Here is a 26,020-nt window from a genome sequence, read left to right on the forward strand (position 1 = left end):
AATGCCCAGGACTGTATTTTAGTCTGGAATGTATTGTTTCCAAAACAAATTAAATATGGTTCTCATCACTTCATTCTCATCAACCATTCCGGGAGGCTTCCATTGTTCCTACTCTCACTACTAGCTCGGCTGGTACTTTTGGTCTCTACAACGGGTCTGTTGTGGAATAGACCTCTCTGTCCTTCAGAGTTCTGAATGACAGGTACATTAAAGACAAAGAACAGTAAGGAAGAGAACTGTTATAGAAAATCAATGGAAACTGTACAGATGTAATTCGTTGTTACTTGTCCCAAAGGGAGAGAAGCTGACAGGAGAAAAGGATAGGTTGAAGTTAAATGAGTGGGAATTAGTGAAGTGTGGTGGCAGAAAGAATCATTGCAAACACTTGGTTTAAGAATCATCCAAGAAGGTTATATTTGTGGAAGAAAAGCTTAAGAAATCGCAGGTCGGTAGGAAACTACGAATGTTATTGAAACAACAGGAAGCTGTTGAGATTTTCAAAGGAAGTATTAGGCGACGATTAACCGAATAGGGGAAAGAAATACAACACAAGAGGAATCTGTAGCTCTGAGATTCGAAATAGAGAAGGTAGCGGTGGTCAGTAGCTAATAAAACATAGGACGTTGCAGAAGTCTTTGAATAACACATGAGACATATTAAATTTAAGTAACGAAAGGAGAAAATATTCTAACGAAAGGAGAAAATATAGATATGAAGCAGACGAAGGAGGTACAGACGTCAAAAAAAAGCATTGGCAAGTTTCCAAATGGTTAAAGTAGGAATGGATAGAGGAGAAATGCAAGGCGAAAAAGCACGCATGGTTACAGAAAACTAGTTGCTGCACATAGGAAATTAAAAGAAACTTGGAGAAAGGAGAAACAACTGTATGAACATCAAGAGTTCAGATGTCAAACCAATACTGATTAAAGAAGGGAATGCTGAGAGGTGAAGGAACATAGGGCGGAGTTATGAAACAGAAAGAACTAGTACACAGTATTATGCAAAGGGAATAAGGAGTGGATGAAGGTGAGATAAGAGATGTAATATTGCGAGAGGATTTTGACAAAGCACTGAAAAGCCTAAGCTGCAAACGAAACCTGGAGTTGATGACATTCTCTAACAATTAAGGTCTTTGGCAGGCTAAACTGGTCCATCTGCAACGTAAGATAGATGAGACAGCCGAAATAATCTGTGACTGCAAGCATAATTTAATAATCCTAATACCAGAGAAGACAATTGCTGTCACGTATGTGTATTGCCGAATTATCATTTGAGTAAATCATGGTCGTAGAAAGCTTAACAGAATTAGCTACAGAGTAGTGGAACAACTCGTGTAAGCCAAACTGAGGGAAGACGAATTCGGGTTTCAGAGTAATGTAGGAACATGTGAGGCATTACTGACCCTATCACTGATCTTAAAAGATAGGTTCAAGAAATGCACACACACATGTATAGCATTTTTAGATTTAGGTAAAGCTTTTGACAACGTTCACTATAATATACTCTGAAATTCTGAAGTTATCAGGGAGGTTATGCAAGTAGCTAGAACGTTACATACTGTTTCTACAGAAATGGGGCAGCAAGTACAGAATCGTCAGACATAAAAGGAAGACAGTAGGCGAAAAGAGAGACCTGATGTTACTGAATCTTCATATAGAGCAAGCTCTGGTAACTGATGTCATCAGTGTTTCTCCTCGAAAACCTATCATAGGCCCATAACCGCGATATCAGATCGAACACGCCCTGTATCTAGGCTGTATTTACGCATAACAATAAATCTTTCTCCATCTCCTTCTCCATTATAACTATATGACTTTGAAACAAATAACGCTGTAACCCGCGTCTTATCCAAAAACACTCAGCATAGTCCGAGGAGGAGGTTTACAAGGAACTGAAATGTGGATTATACACAGAACTGACAAGAAGAAATGTGAGCTACAGGAGAACGCAGATTTGAGTGGTAGATCGAGTAGAAGTTAGAGGAACTGAATCCAATTAGACTGATCTTAACTATATTAATAAATACATTTACAGTACACATTGTGAGGCACCAAGGAATAATTAATGAGATAATGTAGGCAATTGTGGGAGAAAAATCATAGAAGCTTGATACAGTAATCAGGTTCAAACGGGAATAGACAACAGCAGTTACGAAGAGGCGAAAAGCCCTGCAGAGAGCAGAGAAGTGGAAAGAGCCGCATCAAGCAAATTTTCGAAATATTAATATAATGTGGGGTTGGTTGCGTCAACAAAATGCGGAACAAAGGCCTAGGTCGAAATGAGAAGTGCACTGAAATAGCTCTTTGAAAGCTATACTCCGAAATAGACTTGGAACCTACAGCATACATGTTCTGACAGTGTTAGCACTCCCAATAGCAAATGTTTTCAGAGTCATTAAAAAATTAGAGAAGACACTAATAAAAGACTTGGTAGAACTAACTGGTTAGTGATTGCATGTGGCGATTCCAGTACTGATTTCATTTCAGATGGTACTGATGCTCGGCACCTACAGTTACTGAAGGCCGGGTTTGCATTGTTTGACACAGTAACAGACCCAACGGTACGGGAACACGAAGCAACAGATGATGATAATTCATTTCTAAATCCAATTACATTCCATGAAAGAGATGAGAACTCTATAGTGACTGGTTTATCTGACCATGATGGTCAACTGGTAACAGTAAAACATTCTGAACAGTAACGTTTAGCTACGAAGTGAAAAGTAAAAGTTGTCTTGTAAAAAAAAATTTAGGAAAGAGTTAAATTTTGTCATTTGCTCTGTCTTCTTGGTAAAGTTTTTCCCATTCTTCATCCCATAAATTCTCTCTGAATAGTGAAATAAGCATTTATGAATGCAGAATGAATTACGCTATTCAGAGAGAATTTATGGGATGAAGAATGGGAAAAGGTTCACGAAGAAAACACATCATACGAAAAATTTAATTCTCTTCTAAAAGTATAGTTACCACACTGTGAACCGTTTCCCTTCGCACCGAGTCAGGTACAAGAATACCGGAAGCTGAGAAGGAGTAGCAAATATTAATAATCCAAGTATCTTCTCCCAGGAACAGAGCTTTATTTTATACAGACGAGTAGCTCTAATTGAGTCTTAAAGACGCAGTACAACCACTACTCCACAATTCTTTACTGCGTCATGAAAAGGGCATAACCAGTCTCCTCTCCACAAAAAATTCAAAGTTCCAAAAGCAAAGCAATGTTAATTTGGAGCATTATTAGACATAAAATAAATAAACTTGTTATATCAGCTGATATCCAACTCCCTTATGACAAAAGAAGCGAGACAGGTCATGTTAAATTCAAACCATTGGGCACTAAATTCAATAAATTCTTCCTAACAGAATGTGAATAACACATGAATAAAAAGGGATCATTCAAAGTAGATCCATCAGATTTCTTTAAATATGCACTTCACACTCTACCAGCACACGTTGTTGTTGTGGTCTTCAGTCCAGAGACTGGTTTGATGCAGCTCTCCATGCTACTCTATCCTGTGCAAGTTCTTTTTTTATCTCCAAGTAGCTACTGCAACCTATTTCCTTCTGAATCTGCTTAGTGTATTCATCTCTTGGTCTCCCTTTACGATTTTTACCCTTCACGCGGCTCTCCATTTCTAAATTGATGCCTCAGAACGTGTCCTACGAACCGATCCCTTTTTATAGTCAAGTTTTACCACAAATACCTCTTCTCCCCAATTCTATTCAGTACCTCCTCATTAGTTACGTGATCTACCCAACTAATCTTCAGCGTTCTTCTGTAGCACCGCATTTCGAAAGCTTCTCTTCTCTTCTTGTCCAAACTATTTATCGTCCATGTTTCAGTTCCATACAAGGTTACAGTCCATACAAATACTTTCAGAAAAGACTTCCTGACAAATCTGTACTTGATGTTAACAAAACCAACAGACGCAAGTCAGGCCAAATCCTCTGTAAAAGGGATCACAAAACTTATTAGATCGCAGGAAAGAAGACACTCTTCTGACTACGGTGGTATTTCAGTCAATGTACTAAAATCTTGTGCTTGCTTCGTAGCGCCACCCTTGAATTCCCTTGGAAACAGACGCTAAGTCAAAGTGAATCTCAAGAAATGCTGAATTATGCAGCAGTAACACTTATTTACGAAGGTGGAGATAAGCAAGTGACCTTTAATTACAGACTCTACTTTCTCCTTCTGCTGATCTCAAAATCTTCGGAACCAGTAACTTAAAACAGACTTCTGAGCAATCTTCCTGTAATTAAAGTTTTATTTATATGTTTATTTTGGTCAGTTCTGGGAGGATGCGTATTTGACAAATTGCCTTTGTCCGATTCAAAATACGTTAACAGAGTTTTTGGTTGCGCTGTAAGGAGCTATTAAAATCCAAAATCAATAGTTTATGTATTTATATTGTGTACAGGAGTAGAGTTATGCTGGGGAAGAAACAGAAAAAGGGGAAGGAGGAGCGACGACGTTTATAACATGTTCATTTTGCTTATAGGACTTCTTTATCTCTTCAGTCGTTGGCTTTTTACATTAAGAATTTAGCTGAAAACAAAACTGTACTTAGAATAATTGTATAAAGCATCATGTTTTATTGTGAAACACTGCAAGTACAATTGCATTTAGAAATATGATCAGAAATTATATTTCTAATCATCTTTCATACATTATTTGTTTACATAAACTTACACTCTCGTCTTTTCCCTTCTTATTTTACATATCTGTAATTAGGGAAGACGTATAAATCGAATAAGTGAATAAAGTATTGTATTTTTCTGAGAAAAATTTATAAAAGAATATTTGTAGACCTCGGCTATGAAAGCACACTATGTGCGCCATCTTCTGGATGAGATTCATGTACATTCTCCAATTATATCGGAATCGCCCACTGAAAAATCGCGATTCCACCATTGAGGAAACGATGAACAAGTTTTCGATGACTCTTTTGTACATCAAACACAAACCGAGATATTTATATATCACATATGGGACATCATTTAGAAACGTTCAAGGCCCTTTCTCTGTGTTTCACGTTTAGTTGCTGTCGGATTACAGTTTAGCTGCAGTATTTGGAATGTACTGCAGACAGACTGCGGCTGCAGCGAAATTTGTTGGTAAAGCAATCACATATAAATCTTCGGATGATGGTAGTTTTGTTTCGGCCCCTTTAGTGAACAACAGATCTGTTTTAACGTACATTACTCATAATGCTGATGAAGCGAATAGCCCTACACTTGTAAGTTCGAATTTTCAACAAAAGTATCTTCATTTGATTTAATTGTGAATTAGTTTTGCTAATTTTGATGAAGTGGAGCGTTGAATACGTAGTTGTGTTGCGGAAGTTACCTTCTCATTCCATGCCATGCCATGCTTCATGCGATTTACCAAGTATGTTGCCAAACTTTGGCTCTTGCGATTTTTGATTCTGCACCAGCAGTGAATAACAGATATTGTTTTCGTTTGGTACAGTGTCCAATGCATTTGTGATCTAACGATTCTCTGAATTTGAAGGATCGACTGTCACTCAAAACACTATCGCAGTGTGGACGTAGTTGTCGTGATAGTTGTGATAATTAAGCGGCCATTGGAAGTGAAATCTTGTCGCTGATGAGGCTGCATCATTAATCCATTTTACTCAATGTTTCGACCCCTCTACTGGGATCTTCTTCAGTGGTCTTCTGATTTCTTTAGCAGAGTGAACCAGTTGTTACTGGGTACAAATACTCAGGATACCGCTGGTAAGCCAATTTAAGGGGGGTAGGACGTCAAACGGGCCGACTTGGAGCAGAAGAGGCACCACAGGACATTTCAATTTCCACTGTCTATACTTTTACAAATAAATTCATAAAACTTTGAAAGCATGATCAGGAAGGATTCAGGATTCATACACATAGCAGTGGAAGCTCAAAAACGTAGCAAAATACATTGTTTTACATGTGAAATTTCTTCATTTTTTTCACTTTCTACTGGCTGCATTTGTTGCTATAGGTACACTTTTCTTCCTGAGTAAATGAGATTCTTCGGTGAATTTTGCACAGCATACAAACTATAGTTACATGTGTATGAAATCTTCCTGAGTAAGAGAGATTCTTCGATAAATTTTGCACAGCATACAAACTATAGTTACATGTGTATGAAACTCTAGAGTTTATTTAATTTATGAAAAAATGAATGAACTGTTACATTTTAAACTTCATGTTTAGAAAAAACTCCAATTTTATAATTAATTATCTCCATTTTTACCACAGTTTTTAATAGATTTGGAAAATTCTAGAGTTTCATACACCTGTAAGTACTGCTTGTATGCTGTGCAAAATTCATCGAAGAATCTCTCTTACTTAGGAAGAAAAGTGTACCTACACAAACAAATGCAGCCAGTAGTAAGTGAAAAAATGATGAAATTTCACATGTAAAAGAAAGGTATTTTACTGCGTTTTTGAACTTCCACTGCTATGAGTGTGAGTCCTCAATCCTTCCTGGTCATGCTGACAAAGTTTTATGAATTTATTTGTAAAAGTATAGTCAGTAGAAATTCAAATGTCCTGTGGTGCCTCTCCTGCTCGAAGTCGGCCCGTTTGACGTCCTACCCCCCTTAATTGGTTTTTGTGCACTTGATTAATAGCGATGACTATACATGAAAATCTGAGTTGTAGGTAGCGCACTATTAATAGGTAAACACCGAGCAGTTAACATGGTCTGTAAGGCGGAGCCGTGGGAATTTTTAATGCCATTTCTTCAGAAAGAACACGGGAGATTGTCCTCACTGGCTTTCGACAGTTGAAGTTTGTAGAAGCAGCACAAGGCGAAAATAACACGCCTGATCGCCCAGAAGATTTTACGTTCGGTTACAATGGCTGTGTAAGTCTGCATAAGGACGTGCATAGTCTCTACTATATTATTGTATTTGACTCTTGCACCTTTGAGTTAGCCTGTTTAGATGTTGTTGCCCCGTGGCCTCATAAAAGGTGACCAGTACGGATCAGTAAACTGGCGTCAGTCGTATCCAATATGCACCAGAGCTGATTTGTCGCCTCAGAGGACTTGGGCCCTGACGTCAAAGATTTCCAATGTTCACCAGACCTGCTTCGTGGTCTCAATGATAAGGGGCCTAACTTCAGAAAAGTCGAATGTTTCACAAGGTGAAAGGAAGGCTCACGGGGTTTGGGACCAGTGGGGCCACGTCTTCAGCTCCTCATACAACCTGGTGCCTGGGCTCTCGGTGGCGGACAGTTGCCGGTGCGCCAGCAGCTTGTAGTTCTCGGCGACGTAGCCTTCCCGGACGCCCAACTCTATGAGCTGGCGCAGGGCGACCAACTGCGCTTCCGAGGGTAGCACTTTGATGAAGGTGCCGATCATGTTGAGGCCGATGCTGCGGTTGTTGTAGCCGTAGGTGTGCGCCCCGATTACAGTCCAACCGCGGCCTTCGTACGCGTATCCGTCGCCGCCCACCATGAAGTTGTAGCCGACGTCGGACCAGTGCCGGCTCTCCATGTGGAAGGTCTGGATGAAGCGCACCATCTGCGTGCAGGCGGCCTGCGTGTCGCAGCCCTCTGTGGCTGAGTGGCTGATGATGACGTAGGGCACCGGCGGATGCAGGTAGTCCGGGGGGTCCAGCCGCGGCATAGCCAGCCAGTCGCGACGAGGGACGATGTACAGCTTGCCGCTCAGCGTCACGTTCGTCTCTGCAATAACACAAAAGTAACGTTCAGATGACAATGTGCCCATCTGTACCAGAATAACGTGGATCCATCAGTGCAAGCCGTAGCCAGCAACCCCTAATGTGGATCTGGTACCCATCAGCTCAGTTGGCATGACTGGCACGACATGAAGATATAAAGAATACATAAGAGAACGGAAATACGATACGGATCATTCAACATTTCAACGCATCTTAAACAGGAATACCATAGACCAAGCACTACTGAAAAAGATAAGAACTCCATAAGAATCAGTAAAGGCAGACACCTGCTCCCTTTCCAAAAAGATTTCATACACAAAAAGCATTAACACAAAGTACCGGGTGATCAAAAAGTCAGTATAAATTTGAAAACTGAATAAATCACGGAATAATGTAGATAGAGAGGTACGCATTGACACACATGCTTGGAATGACATGGGGTTTTATTAGAACCAAAAAAATACAAACGTTCAAAAAATGTCCGACAGATGGCGCTTCATCTGATCAGAATAGCAATAATTAGCATAACAAAGTAAGACAAAGCAAAGATGATGTTCTTTACAGGGAATGCTCAATATGTCCACCATCATTCCTCAACAATAGCTGTAGTCGAGGAATAATGTGTGAACAGCACTGTAAAGCATGTCCGGAGTTACGGTGAGGCATTGGCGTCGGATGTTGTCTTTCAGCATCCCTAGAGATGTCGGTCGATCACGATATACTTGCGACTTCAGGTAACCCCAAAGCCAATAATCGCACGGACTGACGTCTGGGGACCTGGGAGGTCAGGCATGACGAAAGTGGCGGCTGAGCACACGATCATCACCAAGAGATCTTTCACGCGTCTAGCAATACTTTTTTTTTGTTCTAATAAAACTCCATGTCATTCCCAGCATGTTGTCAATTTTTACTTCTCTATCTACATTATTCCGTGGTTTATTAAGTTTTCAAATTTATACTGACTTTTTGATCACCTGGTAAACAGTTGCTCAATGGCCAAACAAATAAAACAGCTCAAGAATTCACTTAAAAAAAGAAAAAGGGCCTTTTCCATACTTCTCTCTCTCAGCCCCCCCACCTCCAATTTACCTCTCACCTTTCTCCTCCAACTCACTCTCCATGCACGTACTCTCTCTTCATCTTTACTTGTCCCTCCTCCCCACCGCCTACTCACTGCACAAAATTTATACTCCATCACCACATTTCTCTTACACAATATACAAATACACAGTAACATAATTAAATAGACTAACAGACATATAGTGAACTACAACGAAAGAAAAAATATATAGATCAAAGAAACATTAGTGGCGATGTTTGCACCACTACAAAGCACGGTACACACTTAGATGCATACAAATAACCACTGAACGGTGTTGTACGAAATTATGTTGAGTTAAACGTCAAGATTGCATAGTTCTGCAAAGCAGGGTAAAACTAGAACACAATTGTCAGTGCCTAACGAAGAAAGGAACCAAAAACGTCCTAGTAGACGGCATTTCCGATGTAGGCGAAAAACCAAGCGGAAATGATGGAAAGTAAAAACCAAACATTTGTCAACGAATTGTTTTTCGATCCATAAAACAAATGAAACTATAAGTAGCTTCAATTGCAGACCACTGACGCTTTACTTCAATAAAGCGAAACACGACTGATGAGAAAAACACGCATTTTTCTGTAGTTGTAACGACAGAACAAACATACCCTCAAAAAAAAAAAAAAACATAAAATAGACGTTTAGAAATTTCTGTCATCATCATCATCATCATGCAGCTCTGAAGACTCTACACTGTCTTACTATTCTTATCAACAAGTAGCGGTTTCGATCATCTGACCGCCTTGAGGCATCGTAAAATAATTACAGCAAATAGCACGTCCATGTCTTTACTGCGGCATAAAAGGAAATAAAAAACATACCTTGTCCAAGCCGTGAATTGTGCGACGTGTTGCAGCAGGAGTGGTCAGTAATTCAGGGATATGACAGGAACGATCCTTTGAGGCAAAATGCTTCATATCGAAATATGTCCTATTCCGAATGGTTTCAGACAAAGAAGACACTTAATTTACACTGTTATTTATTTTCTGTTATTATTAAATACATTGTCAGATTTACACATGGAAAAAATGTTCAACAGTTAGTAAACGTTACAACATGTGCTTTACAAAGTACGGATTGAAAAATAAGTGTTTTTAACATATTCACATCTAAGCATTATCGTATACGTCACATTACAGCTCTTTTAAAGTATCCCACTGTCAACTTCAGCGCATTTGTGTACTCTTGGGAGAACATGTGTTGATTGTGTGAGTGCCTCTGATCGTCCCATCTATAATGTTGCCTGATGATGTTGATGCCCCATTAATTGTAGTATGACAACCAATTCAGCGATTACTGTATATGTGGCTGAAATGTTCCCTCACACGTCTGGTAAAATGTGGAGTGGCAGCGTCATGATGGAAGTATTTTGTTGTCCTCATGGCCAAAGAAAGATCTTCAGTGTGTTCAACAAACGAATCTTCCCAAAAATGCAAGTAACTCTGTCCCATAATTCGCTCTTTTAAACTGGATGGACCTATCAATGACCAAAAACAAATATATATTAAATTTTTTCTCTCTCGGAAATGAGCGTTCGTGTCATATCCTTGAATACTGATCACTTCTCCTGGGACACCATATATAGTCAATACTAAATATATTGAAATATGTACACGGACAAAACTTACTGAGGCCCAGCAGACATCATGTTAATACCATGTAACACCGACTGTAGAGGTATGCTACATGCAGCTGAAGCCGCTCACTGATGACTAGATCTCACAGAGCCAAGAAGTTGTGGGAATGTTGATTGTTCCATTGTTCCAAACCGTTCCAGGCATTTTCTATGAGATTAAGATCAGGTATTTAGCTGGCCAGTGGATGAGGTGTGAGCCATCGGCATATCTCTGTGGATGTTAGACAGAACTGTGCTGGGTGACCTTACCGATAATCAGTACTTTTCCCTTACGATACGTGAATGTCATTACAGATGTCTCAATGGATAACTTAACGACTTTAATTTATTAAACTGGAGGGGGCCGGCCGGTGTGGCCGAGCGGTTTCAGGCGCTGCAGTCCGGAACCACGCGGCTGCTACGGTCGCAGGTTTGAATTCTGCCTCGGGCAGGGATGTGTGTGATGTCCTTAGGTTAGTTAGGTTTAAGTAGTTATAAGTCTAGGGGACTGATGATTTCAGACGTTTAAGTCACATAGTGCTTAGAGCCATGTGAACCATTTTGAAACTGGAGGGCCCTAGCAGACATGAAACATTTATGTGGTAACTCAAACGATCATGGGCAGTTCCATCAAGCTGCTGAAGGAAACAATGGTCACTATCAAACCCTATCTATTGTAATTTGCTATGGGTTTCAGGTCAAACATAAGCACACGAGAACAACAAATCAGAATGTTTGATGAGTATTAATACAAGTATTGATACAAGGCCCCGGGAGTAGACAACATTCCATTAGAACTACTGACAGATACCCTCAGACTTCAAAAAGAATATAATAATTCCAATCCCAAAAAAAGCAGGTGTCGACAGATGTGAAAATACCGAACTATGAGCTTAATAAGTCGCGGCTGCAAAATACTAACGCGAATTCTTTACAGACGAATGGAAAAACTGGTAGAAGCAGATCTCGGGGAAGATCACTTTGGATTCCGTAGAGATATTGGAACACGTAAGGCAATACTGACCCTACGACTTATCTTAGAAGCTAGATTAAGGAAAGGCAAACCTACGTTTCTAGCATTTGTAGACTTAGAGAAAGCTTTTGACAATGTTGACTGGAATACTGTCTTTCAAATTCTGAAGGTGGCAGAGGTAATACACAGGGAGCGAAAGGCTATTTACAGTTTGTACAGAAACCAGATGGTAGTTATGAGTTGAGGGGCATGAAAGGGAAGCAGTGGTTGGGAAGGGAGTGAGACAGGGTTGTAGCCTCTCCCCGATGTTATTCAATCTGTATATTGAGGAAGCAGTAAAGGAAACAAAAGAAAAATTCGGAGTAGGAATTAAAACCCATGGAGAAGAAATAAAAACTTTGAGGTTCGGCGATGACATTGTAATTCTGGCAGAGACACCAAAGGACTGGGAAAAGCAGTTGAACGGAATAGACAGTATCTTGAAAGGAGGATATAAGATGGACATCAACAAAAGCAAAACGTGGATAGTGGAATGTAGTCGAATTAAGTCGGGTGATGCTGAGGGAATTAGATTAGGAAATGAGACACTTAAAGTAGTAAAGGAGTTTTGCTATTTGGGGAGCAAAATAACTGATGATGGTCGAAGTAGAGAGGATATAAAATGTAGACTGGCAATGGCAAGGAACGCGTTTCTGAAAAAGAGAAATTTGTTAACATCGAGTATAGATTTAAGTGTAAGGAAGTCGTTTCTGAAAGTATTTGTATGGAGTGTAGCCATGTATGGATGTGAAACGTGGACGATAAATAGTTTAGACAAGAAGAGAATAGAAGCTTTCGAAATTGCGAGTACACTCGTACAAAGGTACGTACACAACGTGGTATACAGAATAAGACAGTGAGCAGCTCTGCTCGACTTCACCTGCAATTTTCAGAGCGATGTTTATTTAATGGGTTTAATGTGTGCTGTAAAATTTTTTTGTGTTGTGAGATTTTTGTTCACAAATCAAGCACACGGCGTGGAAAGCACTTGCTAAAGGGGAACAGAGTGGGGAAGCTGAATAGATAGTGATGTCGCCCAGATACAAATACAGTACCACAAACGGCACACCTCGGCTCACATGCAGTAATCAAAGATGTTGACCTTCTTAAGCATACATCATTTACGGTCTACTTGTTACTTGTATGGCGTACGTAGCTAACTGGATTTGGTGAGCTTAAAACTAATTAAGGTTGGTAGGTATTAAGGCGCGGCTTAAACAGAAGACGTAGATTAACAAGAAACAAATAACAACTTAACTAACCTTAGTTAATCTTAACGTGTATACAGGGTGACTCAACCCTTTTGGGTCATATTCAAACATGTGATAGTGGGTCTACAACCGAATATATCGAGATAAGGACCCAGTGGTCAGAAATGCATATTTATTATGTTATGGACATGCACAGTAATTGTTCAAAGCTATGCCCGCCATTCTCAGTGAATGCAACTGTGCTTGCAGTTCTGCTGCACTCCCGAAAAGATCCCGGATGTCAGTTGTATAATGGAGCAGGCAGCGACTTATAAACAGCGTACACCTCTGACCACCAAAGAAACATGTTGTGCACAACTTAGTTCACAGCACGTGTGTCATGTGACAGCTGCATGCATTACATTAGTGTATTGACCTGTGCTGCATGCACACCAATATCCCTGGTACCAGTTGTCCATTGCAGATCTTGTGATGTGTCCATGGTGAGGTGTTTTACTGTGTACGGGACATGACTCGTAGTCAAATATGGAACACTACTCGCCACAAGAATTGGTAGGCATGCATTTAATGTATGGTGCAGCACAATGTAATGCCCATAAAGCAGCACGAATATACAGGGAACACTTTCCCCACAGGAATCGTCCTAAATGGAAGAAGTTTATCTCCGTGGATACCAACTGAAAAGGGAGAGGGTCATTCATGCTATAGAGAGCCGGCTAAGGTTCCTTCCGAAGACAGGTACCGGCACCAGAATTTGAGGAGATGGTATTGGATCGTGTGGCTGACACCCCAGCAGTAAGCACCTGTCAAATTGTCAGAAAAACGTACACTTCAAAGGATGGAGTTCGGAGAGTACTGGTGAAACAGGTATTACACCCCTTATCAAGCACTGGGACCAACGGATTTTGAGCCCTGCATTCACTTCTGTCAGTCCATTATCCACCACAGAATTGTAGCGCCGAACTCTGTACAGTTTGTATTGCTCATGGATAAGGCCTCATTCATCTGTGATGGTGCTTTCCACACCTGCAACCGCTATGTCTGGAGTGAAGACAATTCTCATACCACCCACATCGGTAGCCAGCAGCAAAAATTCTCTGTCAATGTATGGACGTGCATTAGCCAAGATCACCTAATGGAACCTTATTTGCTGCCTTCCCATTTGGCTGGTCTATGTTACCTGGCATTCCTGAGAGATGTGCTGCCATAGTTCTTGTTCTGTGCGAAAGGATGTGGTGTCAACATGATGGCGCAACAGCCCACTTTGATGTTAATGTCTACAGACACCCGAATAATAGGTGCCCTCATTGTTGGATTGGAAGGTGGGTCTTGTCCCATGGCCAGTGCGATCAGCCTCTAGACTTTTTCTTCAATAGTTATGTGAAGACAGTGTATGAAAGTTCTGTAGAAATGGATGAAGACCTGCTTCCTAGAGTCCAAACTGCATGTCTCCTCGTAAAACAGACACCCAGGATCTTTGTGATCCTGTGGAAGAACATCATACACCATTGGCATGCATGCATTGAGACTGGCGGTCGTCACTTTGTGCAATAACTAGGAGCTATGTTGCTGTTAAGCTGTGGAGGCTGTGTATTTCCATAATATAATAAATATGCATTTCTGACCACTGGCTACCTATCTCAGTACAATCGATTATGGACAGACCAACACATGTTTCAATTTGTCCCAAAAGGTTTGAGACTCCCTGCAGAATAAACACTCACCTGGCAAGGAATGATTGCATTTCGTAATGAGACACTGAAAGTCAATTAGAATTAAGTATAATATTACATGTACATATGATAATATTAGTAATAAGAAATCAGACATGGGAATTCGTTGTCATTATTATACCTGGAAAAATTTTATTTTTGTGTCATTAAAATATTCCATACACAAATTTGTCTACATATTGCTATCACTGAAATATATTTATATGCTGTGTTTAACAGTATAGTTGAGTAAGTTTTTGTACTGAATCTGGTTTCATGGACTGTGCAGAATCACGAACGAGGACTAGGTATGCAACAACACTATGCTCCAACTGTGAGGCAGACCAGGGTAGCGAACGGCCTCCCCAACTGATGGTTGAAAAAGAAAAGGTTGTCCACCTACAGTGGGCTAGGCGTTTTCACTTTTAATGTGTGCAGGAATGAAGGAATGGGGGGTTTCGAATAAATCAGCTGCAAGCTCGCAGTGGAAAAGTGGGAAAAGACAACAAAGGTGTAGCTTCCCCATCACAACATGGTTGTACCACAAACCTGGACGACAGAGCTGTTGATGTCTGCTGGGGTACCTAGCCCACTATGAGTGCTCTGATTACTAGTCAAGTTGGTGCTGTAGCATAGGAAATGGACTTTTTTACTTACAGAAAATGATGAAATTATCACCTATAGGGCCTACATTATGATCACGAAAACTCACCTTTCCTCTTTGTGGAAGATCTATGAGTAAGCGAGTCTGTAATACAATACAGTCCCATACCACATTCGATTGAGAATACCCTAAATGCTATCTGCTGTCACACTTGATATTGATCAACATAACCTATTCAGTTCAAACCCTTGGATAGCGAGGAGCTACTTGTTCACACCGTTCCACAACCAGTTACACTGTTCAGCACAATGAGGCAGTTAACAAGTGTGATATCAAGTACAGTCGGGTTGACAGTATGAAAGAGCAACACTGCCAACAGCACATTAACCTTTAGAAGGCAATGCAGATCGCTTGCTCCTGGTCAAATGCACGTGTTGTCATAAAGTCGACATGATGGGAATTTGAATTAACAGTTTTTTCAGCATTGCTCAAGTGATGTAACACCTAGCATCACGGACACCCCTGCAAACTATGTTTGAGGAGACTTGGAAATGATCCACCTCCTATGTACTGCCGATTCTGAACTTGCCAGATGTGTCACACACACACACACACACACACACACACACACTGCGAGCTATGACCAGGTGGAAGTGCACCGAAATGATCCATGGCCCTCAGCACTGAAAGCTGTCCGTCGATGAACACCCCACCACTCTCTTGAAATGAGATGAATGTCCCACAATTCTCGTGTGACGGCACAGAGTGATCCTGGTCACAGATCGGGTTCACATTTAGTGTTATATGTTTACTTTCGATGCAACTTGATGTTGATGTCTTTCTTTCTTTGTGTTTATGATGTATTCTCTTTCTGGTTGCATTAATATGTAATTCTTACTTGTCATAATTTTCACACGACGCCATTTGATGATACACTTAACGCCTAGGTTCATTGTTGCCGTTATCACATTAGAATTATTACATACACTCTACTTTTTTTTCACAGACATTATTTGCATTAGTTGAAGCACTCATTGTTTTTTTATTATTTTTAGGATTTCTTATATAGTAGTATAGACATAACGATTCTCTCACACAAAATAACAAGGATAGCTCTAAGGAAGACTGTGGACTGAATACACAGGGTGTACATAAAGTCTCGGAACACCTTCAATTATTTATTGCACAAGAACTAAACATTGTACAGATGTCATACATATTGCATTTTGTAGAGAAGCTCTGGAAGTTTTTTACAAACATTCGATATGCGAACCATGAGTGACCCGGCAGAAGTCAATACGGTAATCGAATTCTTGCCATACCCGTCCCAGTATGGCATCATCGACTGTGGCGGTCGCTTCCCGTATTCCCTCCCGGAGCTCTGCTACATCACATGGTAGAGGAGGTACATATACCAGATCTTTGATGTGTCCCCACAGAAAAAAGTCACACGCAGTGAGATCTGGTGATGGGGGAGGCCATTTCATGAAACAGCTGTCCCCTTCTGTAGCACGGCCGATCCATCGATGCGGCAGCTCCGTGTCCAGGTACCCACGAACCTCATGATGAAAATGGGGTGGAGCTCCATCCTGCTGAAAGATGGAGAGTCCGATTGCATTTGAGGCATCAGCCACTGCTGCAACATGTCCAAATAGGAATATCCAGTGCCAGTGCTCTCGGCGAAGAAGAATGGCCCGTACACTTTTCGACGTGACAAGGCACAAATAACATTTACCTTTGGGGAACCACGATCAAATTCACTGCATTCGTGTGGATGCCTTGTACCCCAGATTCGACAATTATGCTTGTTCATTTTCCCGTTAGTGTGAAAAGTGGCTTCGTCGCTAAAAATTAAGCGATCAACAACGCCATCCCCCTCCTCATTCAATTGTTGCAACTGCGAACAAAACTCAAAACGCTTGTCTTTGTCGTCGTCATTGAGCTTCTGCACTAGTTCCAATTTGAATTGTTTCAGAGACAGCTTCTGTCGCAGGAGTTTCCACACTGTCATTGGAGCCATTTCGAGTTCATGGGATGCACGACGCACCGGTTTCTTTAGACTCCTTATGAATGTCTCTCGTACGCGCTTCACATTCACTTCACTCACTCTGGGACGTCCGCTTTTCTTTGCCGGGCAAAAGCAAACCGTCGTAAAGAATGTCTTGTGCCAGTGGTAAATGGCCTTCCTTGTTAGTGGCTTCTTACCGTACTTGGTTCTAAACATCCGTTGAACAGCTGTATCACACTTGTTTTTGTCGAACTCTAACATACAGTAAGTTCGCTCCGCACCTGAACTCGCCATATTTACGACTAGCGATGACTATCCGCAAATTACCTAACTACGGTGTGGCGGTATAGGCTACATGAAAAAAAAAAACTTTCATGATTTCTCTTCAAAATGACATATGTATGATGTATGTACAATGTTTGGTTCTTGTGCAATAAATGATTGAAAGTGTTTCCGGATTCTATGTACACTCTGTATACTGGGTATCCCACAAATATTGCAACAGACATCAAGGGTTTATAGAGGGTATCTTCAGGAACAAATCCAGGACAAGAACCCATGCCTGGAAACGTCTTCTAACAACGCTAAAGAGTGTCACAGCTATAGGCGGTAGCGCCTGCCACTGGACCACCACTTCGCAGCAGACGTGACTCTGTGCACTGACGGATCGTAGGTGGAACGTCTCGAAATGTTGTCTGTTATTAATTGATCGTGAATGATTGCCACAATCCCCAATGGGGAAGATGGTGCTAACTGATGTATAGACAGAGGTTGTCTCCTATGAATGCGATGCCCTTCTTCCTCGGTGGACGACGGTTTTGGACGCGTATCTCCATCTGCAGTTTATTTGTTTTTCGGTATACAAGAGAAAAATAAACTGCAGATGGAAACCTGTATCCTAAACCGTCATCCACCAAGGCAACAGAGACATAGGAGACAACCTCTGTCTATACGGCAGTTAGCACCATCTTCCACATTGGGGATTGTGGCAATCAGACATGGTCACTGAATAACAAACAACACTGGGAGACGTTCCGCCTCCGGTACACCAGCGTACAGAGTCACGTTTGCTGCCTAAGGGGTGACGTAGTGGCAGGCAACGGCGCTTGTAACTTCACGGTCTGTAGCGCCGTAGGATGACACTTCTGGACGTGGGTTCCAATCCTCGATTTGTTTCTGAAGACACCCTCTACAACCCCTCGATGTTTGTTGCAATATTTCTGTGGTATCCTCTACATGTGTTTTATGTCCTTTTTTTATGCTACTTTCCACACTTTTGTGTTTAACGCTCCTTTACACCTGTCACCCGATTGGATATCAGTACACGCCTAATATCTGTGAGATACACATTTACTTAACTGAAAAAAGCTATGTTTCGGATTTCCCAGGTGGAAAAGTACACGTACAACATCAAATTAAGAATGTTATTTATTAAATAAACTATGTATAAACTTTTTGTATAAATTAGTTCATAGAAATTCAGTCAAAAGAGTCAAATCTGACTAGTACCACTAGGACTAGCAAAAAAGAAAGAAAAAGAATGTTCCCAGCAACCCCTACTTTCACAAAATGTGCCTCTGAATGACTTTCATCATTGTCATGATAGATTTTACAACCACCGACACAAAAATAGTCGCAGTGTTCTAGGCAGAAATATTGGCGGCATCCTTTGCATGCATATTTGGTGAGTCTTGTCGTTTTATTTTCATCGTCCCATTAAGGTTGGCAACACTTTCGTTTACGGGCTTCAGTATCAGTTATTGCAGAGTTGCTTGAAGTTTGTGGTATTTGATCTAGAGGAAGAAGTTCTTGAAGACGGTAAGGCCATACTGCGTCGGAAGCGTGGGCGCTGTGATCGCCTAATCCAGTGATCCTTCATGAGCTGCTTTCCCAGCTCACGTAGGAAAACTCGGCGAGGTGGCGCGTTTTGTCCGTTACCAGGCAAATGGCTTGGCTGTTGATACCAGCTACGTTTAGAATTTAAAACACGACAACTGGCAAACATTTTCGTGCCTCTGTGGACAGTGTAAAGCAGGACACATTTTGTCAACTACGTCCACACCAAGTTTGTATTCATTATAATACGTAATCATTTCTGGTTTTCTTTTCTCCCCTTCCTTCGTCAATTGCTCCGTCCAGATGCATACTGGAAATCAGTAGTACATTCTTTTTGTTGTTTGGCACATATGAAATAATAGTGCTTTCTTTATTGAACGCAAAAACGCTTGAGAATGCTTCTCCATTCCTCAGATCTTTCATTTCTTTTGGGCCGCGGTGGTCTAGCGGTTCTAGGCGCTACAGTCAGGAACCGTGCGACCGCTACAGTCGCGGGTTCGAATCCTGCCTCGGGCATGGATGTGTGTGATGTCCTTAGGTTAGTTAGGTTTAAGTAGTTCTAAGTTCTAGGGGACTGATGACCACAGATGTTAAGTCCCATAGTGCTCAGAGCCTTCATTTCTTTTGGAACTTGTCAATTGTTATTTTTCAATGTCCCCACATACGACAGGTCGTTGACAAAGTGGGAAGGAGAGTAATATCACTGAACCAATTGCCAGCTGTTAGTAAATCTGGTCGTAATATAAGAGGGGCAACCAGGTGTTGAACGACATCAACATATGTATCACTAACCTGGAAAACGCCATCAGGTTTCTTGTAAACGTAAATTTCCATGTTGCATGCATAATACACGCTTCAGTCGACGGCAGCATATATTTTAACTCCATATTCAGCTGGCTTGGAAGGTATGTGTTAAATAAAGTCGCACCTAGCCCTAAAAGGCTCCAGTTTTTCATCGATGATGCCGTCTTCTCTCACTAACTGTCTTTACAGTTCTTGACGAATTTTTCAAAAACGAGCAAGGCGATCGAGCACTTTTCGCTCTTCTCTGCTTTGCCTGTAATAGAATTTTAGAGTTGGCAGTAAAAAACGAAACCTATTCATGCCAATGGTGAGACGGAATATCTCAATCACGAATCCATCACCGGACTATAAATCTGCAAGGTTCGGTTTCCCTGCTTTATAAGTTACAGCAATATAGAGAAGGTCAAGAAGTGCTGTTATCTCGATTTTATCGGTCTTTTTAGCCTCTCTGTCACGTGAATAACTATCTTGGATGCTATAATATACTGATTAGTGAACATTACATCCATTACTAACATGCTGTCATTCAAATAAACAGACAAAGCTTACCAGAATTATCTGTGACTCTTGCTTTCCCGACAGGGCGTGGGAGTTGTCTTATGATGATGTGTTTGCCTCTCCTATTACGTGGATGAGGTGTTTTCTCCATGAAATTGAGTCCAATATATTTCTTCCTTACTTTTTGAGACAAACATAAGAAGTCTCGTCGTCTTCACAATCAGGTGGTGTGTCTTAATCACTCTGTTCAGTGTCTGATTATCTTCGCGTTCTTGAACCTGTTCTTCTGCATCAGTGTCAACTTCCCCTTCTGGAACTTCTGGAGTGAGGTTTGCTTTTCCTTCGGGTGCTGAAGTTAATGAAGGTAGGCTTTCTTTGTCATCACTGTGGTCAAAGCCATTAAATAGAAGTTGCTGAATTTTTTCAAATGTTGGTGGGGTAAGCGATATTATACTATACTGTTTTTTGCTACAATTTTGAATCTATTAATGAAAACTACTGGGTTTTGGAAAAACAAATTATGTTCGAGTAGCTTGGACAAAATAAATTTACTCAGAACGTTTGGAATAGTCAGACTAAAATAAATAAACGCGTTGTATCAGAGAGCTTCATGAATACATATCAGGTACACAAATCAGTTTTCATATAAATAATTATAATTGCAAGGTATCATAACGTATACTAAAAAGGAAATTGAAGGGTAAAAGCAAAAATGGAGCATTTAAAAACACGAAATACATCTGTCAGATGCAAAAAGAAATTAATCGCCTCTCGTGCACAGGAAGCGCGGCTAACCCGTTGAGGAACACGTGCTGGAGGAACAGGAGAGAGGAAGATAACGTCGCCGTCGCGTTGTCGAACCTGTCATGAAACACGCTCAGTAGTGTACGTGTCAGGTACATAGGGTGTAATGGAGTGAGTGTTAATTGTGTGCAACCTTGCTAAAATTTCAGATGTATCTCTTGCCGAACGTTTCAATGAATACATCCTTGAGATACCTCTGTTCTTTCATAAGGAAAGTCCCATCGGGATAATAAATGATTTGTTTTGTGCTTTTTCGTACACTCTTTGACTTAAATATGTGGCTAATTGGTAGACAGTTAGTATGAATGAACCTTCAGTCACTGAACATTGTATGCTATCAAGTAATGAATGGGCAAGGAACCACATTTTTGTGAAGGGCAGAGTAACAAAAATTGTTATTGTCATTTAACTACAACTCTGCCCCTAGCAAAGAGGTGAACGATCTTTTTTGAATAAATGGTAACGTAATTCCTGTTTGTTTTATGTACATCCATTGATTGTCAAGGATTTACCTTCATCAGCCAGACCAGCATTAAGGTCGGGTTATGTGATGGTAGTTTTTCACGTGGCCGTTGTCAGATTTTTTAATTTTTTTTTTTAGTGGCTTGAACGATATAAGCAAGCTGTGACTGGTAGAGTTACCCTTTGTTGTTCCCTGATGGCAGATGGTGGTCATGTTGTCTTGGCAGGAAGGAAAGACCAGGCTACTCACTTCTGATAGAGAAGGGACTTCAACGTGGATCTTGGTGCTGAATGCATCTCTGCAAGCTGTGGTCTCCATTGCACTCGATTGAAGGTCCAAAGTTCGTGTTTGCGGAAGTATGATCCTAGCACTTCAGAGAGCCAGAGACGGTGCCAACACTCTCTTTCATTAACAACTTATGGTCTGTAGAATAGCAGCACTGGCGTATTAGGAAAATCCCAAATCGTAATTCAGTCTGATAATTACAATTATCTGTTCTACATCCATCAGTGCATCGATAGATGCATGCATCCTTTCAGTTTAATATTCAGCCAAGCACTTGCTGTAATCTATCAGTAGGAAATCGTAAGGTTTTTCACAACTGCTTTTGATAACATCTGGAGAATTTTAATTTTGGTATTAGGCAGTCTCCTCCTTTAAAATGCCAACCTAGAGCCTGAAAATTTTAGTGTGTTATTAATGCGTTTGCGTACACTGATATAGCTTGGGTATTCCTATCTGCCTCATTGGTAATTTTGTGATTCAGACTGTTACAACCAATAAACGCAAGAAATTTGCAACCATTTTATAACTACAATACCAGATCGGACACATCAAACATTTTGGCTGTACCTTCGCATCACACTAATCTTCCTCCACCTCCCTCTTCATTTCAGCTCTATGACCCTCAAACAAATCACTCCTTTACCTGAGGCTTATCCAAAAACAGTCCGCGTTCAACAAAAGATTATAGCTTCATCCATTACCATCAACGTAGCTTCCTTCTCGACATAACTTAGTTGTTTTCCTTCTTCCCAACAAGGAACCCAGATCTCTATCCGATTCTAAACTAACTCTGCGTTTCTCATCCTTTTCTGCTTCAGTTTCCATGCTTTCAACTTATCTGTTATCCTTACCCACTTATGAGGGCGTGCTAAAAAGTAATACAACCGAATTTTTAATGTGAAAACTCTTAAAATATTTTTAAATAAAATAAATATTATTGACATTCTACATCTATATTCTTCATGTCTACATATCTGCAGCCCTTTGTCGCTAAAGGACTCCAAATTGTAGCGCGTAATGGTGGTGCGTGAAGTAACTGTGTCGTGTGTGAGAAACAGTGCGCTGTTATCGATTTTCGGATTCGAAGAGTTCGCACATGGTGTACTGTCCTCTTCAGCAAGACATTTCCAGATCATAAACGACGCTGCGACAATCCGACACCTTGGTTGGGTTCACTGTCATCAGTCATCCTCCATACAGTCCCGACTTGGCCCCATCAGATTTTCATCTGTTCCAAACTTAAAGCATGTAAGGTGGCAGAATAAATGGTCAGATTCGCACCTTACATGAGACCTTTACAAATCGCAATGAGAAGGTGAAGATGACACCTAACGTAAATCGACAGTTATGAGAACATTTGCCTATCAACATGCAATGCAAAAGGGGATGACAGTCAATCGACAGTAATTAACACACCCTTCCTATACAATGCATGTCTTTAAGCGGAAGGTAGAACAGGGAATGTGAGTCAAGTAGCTTTTAGTTATGAAAAACCAGCTCCACAATGGCGTAGCAAAGCCGAGCTACGAGAGTTATGATGGCACCCACTTAAAGGGGTGGCAGGAAAGGGGACAGCGACACCAGGCCATGTGAGTCAAGCTGGAGGACCGCCTGGAGCGAGGGCATCGATACAAGGGCAGAGAAGAAGCTTTAGAAAACTGCGTTTCAAAATTCCAACAAGATACGAACAAAAGCAAGTGACGCAATTTCATCCAGCGAGTGTGACACACAAGAGGTCAATGTACTTTAGGCATCTAGAATGGGCACAAAACGTCCAATTGGCGGAAACTTACTAGAAAGGAGAAAACTACTGAAGTTTCGATGCAGTTTGATAGAAGGGACGTTGCGATTGGTAGGGGGTGTTTCTACAAAATGAGAGGAACGCTCCTATTGATCGAAAAAAGCTGTGATGTGAAAAAGGAACCCAAGCGGAGGGAGGCAGTTCTGCCACGAGTAGGACAAGAGAGAAATTTTGAGAGGGACTCTTCTCTGAACTGGCGTCAAGTGCAGAACAGAGCACTTAACGCTCCGTACGACGCAGAGAAGAAATTGGTGTGGACACTGCGTTCACAGCGGCTGCACTCCAGCTAGAAATTAGCTGTGGCAACGTTTAGCTCCAACTGTGGACAAACGAACCAGCCAAATTAGTTAATTGTTCTTGCAAGAACTGAGAGGGCTATAATACGCACACTGCTCCAACCATGCGCGTGTATATAGCCGCATAATACAACTAGGGCTGAGTATATGTTTTTTCACATAACGAGAAACACAGAGATAGTTTCGGCTGGAAAGTTCAGTAAAGGCCAGATTAATTTCGTAGGAATTTCAGTGGGAGAGAGCGACCTTGTAGACAGCAGCACATTGCAGCTTAAGGTAAATACTGCCTACAGAGGCGTAAACTTTCTTGTTTCACCAGCTTGCGCCCACTGTGAACTCGAGTGGGCTTGGTTAATCTTGCGCTCAAATTTGTCACTTGGCTAACTATCCACCATAGACTTGATTGTCATCCTAAGTAGTAGCGAACTTTGAACCAGAATCGGACGATTTTCGTAGTACTGACCAACATCATAATGTATGTGTAGGAGCAATTTTGTAAAGAAACGTCCAATTAAACTTTCATATTATCGTGCTTAGGATTAATGTAAAGAATCTTCCAATTAAACTTTCATAATATTGTGCTTAAGATTAATGTTCTTTCAGAGAGTTAATATTTAACATTGTTGTGTATAAACTTATTTCACTTATTAATGTTGGCAAGATGCGTTATCCATTGCGCTGTTTTTATGTTGGCGAGTTGAAAACTGTGTGAAAAGCTATAATTTGGTGAGAAATATTGCGACATTAAACTTGTCATTTCACCTCACACAGTTGTTTTCAATTCAAGAATAAGGAAGCAAAAACAAACCCGCGCAACCATACAAGCGCACATTCGGTGACTTCACTTTGATAGTGATGAACCAGTGCAAGTGCAGATGACTTTGTGGCTCCGTCAGTGAAGTCACATTCTACAGCGACAGTAGCAACAAACTAGTCTCTAGTAGGGAGGAATGTGTCCATCAAAAATGGTTCAAATGGCTCTGAGCACTATGGAACTCAACTTCTGAGGTCATCAGTCCCCTAGAACTTAGAACTACTTAAACCTAACCAACCTAAGGACAGCACACACATCCATGCCCGAGGCAGGATTCGAACCTGCGACCGCAGCGGTCGTGCGGTTCCAGAATGTAGCGCCTAGAACCGCTCGGCTATTACGGTCGGCATGTGTTCATCGCTGGGATGACTACATTGACAGAGAAATATGTACACATGCAGAATAAAGGTGCAGAATGTTAATAACTTTTGTTTTATTTAAAAAGTGTTGACAAATTTCCGTAAAAAATTCAGAGGAATTACTTTTCAGCACGCCCTCGTATTTCTCGCTCTTTCTCTGAGTAGCCAACTACTTGTCCCCCCTCGGTTCCTACCATCCCGCGCTTCTGTTGTATGATATTACTCATATTCAATCTCAACGTAATGAGGAAATCGCTTAACACGATGACGATAAGACTGACGTTTTTTGAATTCCATACATTCATTGTTATATATAGTTTCATTACCATATTACCATTATAAATTGCTCCTGTACTATACAAATTGTAATATTAATTGTGTGAGGAAGTCTACTTATATGTAGGAGCCAGTCTCAAGGCATCAATCTTACTAGGTGAAATTCTGCAAATGCATAAAGGAAATGAGGGGAAATTTGGAAACAGAGAGTTAAAGATCACAGCCAGCATACATAAACTTAAAGGCTTAGGGGTACTTAACACATAGTGTCAAAGATGATGAGGATCACTGAAGATGAGTTGAACTGAAAGTATAGTGCCTGAGAAGACATTACAGAATGGATGTCAATATAATTAAAACAAGGGTGTGTATATGGGCCACTATTATTTGCCCCACACTGTTTATGTGGAACAGGTCCAGGTGGTGTATTTGTCTGCATGATCAAATTGAGTTGCTGGTCTCTTGCGACAGATGTCGGTTGGTAGGATTCTGAAGTGTTTTCTGATCTATTGCAGACACTTTTTCTGGTGTGCGGGAACGTTTAGGAATGATTTTTGATGTGTTAAAAACGAATTCTATCTTACGGCATTTTCGGATTAAGCGTGCATGGCACTCTTTTCTGGCACTTTGACACCATTAAACTTCTCAGCAAACATCGTTTCCACGACTTTGTTGCCACGTGACTTTCCGCAACGATCACCTGTTGCTCCACCTGTGGGTACCATCGTCCCATTTGCACTGCCCCACTCACACCGACAGCTCACACATGCATGCATTCACGTCCAGTTGTATCAACTCGCTCGGGTAACTTTTATTTGCCCTAGTGAGGAGACCCGTATTAAGCCAGTCTT

At 41.0% G+C, this 26,020-nt stretch overlaps 1 protein-coding gene across 3 annotated transcripts in view; it reads right to left on the reverse strand.

Moving 5' to 3' along the window:
• Positions 1-6,487: 6,487 nt before the first annotated feature.
• The window catches only part of LOC124613090 (peptidoglycan-recognition protein LA-like), a 525,675-nt gene continuing 506,142 nt past the window's right edge, over positions 6,488-26,020 (reverse strand). For all 3 annotated transcript variants that reach the window (XM_047141682.1, XM_047141681.1, XM_047141679.1), the window contains one exon: positions 6,488-7,679. In XM_047141682.1, coding sequence (XP_046997638.1) covers positions 7,150-7,679 — 530 coding nt within the window. In that variant the 3' untranslated portion in view covers positions 6,488-7,149. The remainder of the gene's footprint in view (positions 7,680-26,020) is intronic.

This window comes from Schistocerca americana, chromosome 4, assembly GCF_021461395.2.
Source record: "Schistocerca americana isolate TAMUIC-IGC-003095 chromosome 4, iqSchAmer2.1, whole genome shotgun sequence".
Taxonomy (NCBI): domain Eukaryota; kingdom Metazoa; phylum Arthropoda; class Insecta; order Orthoptera; family Acrididae; genus Schistocerca; species Schistocerca americana.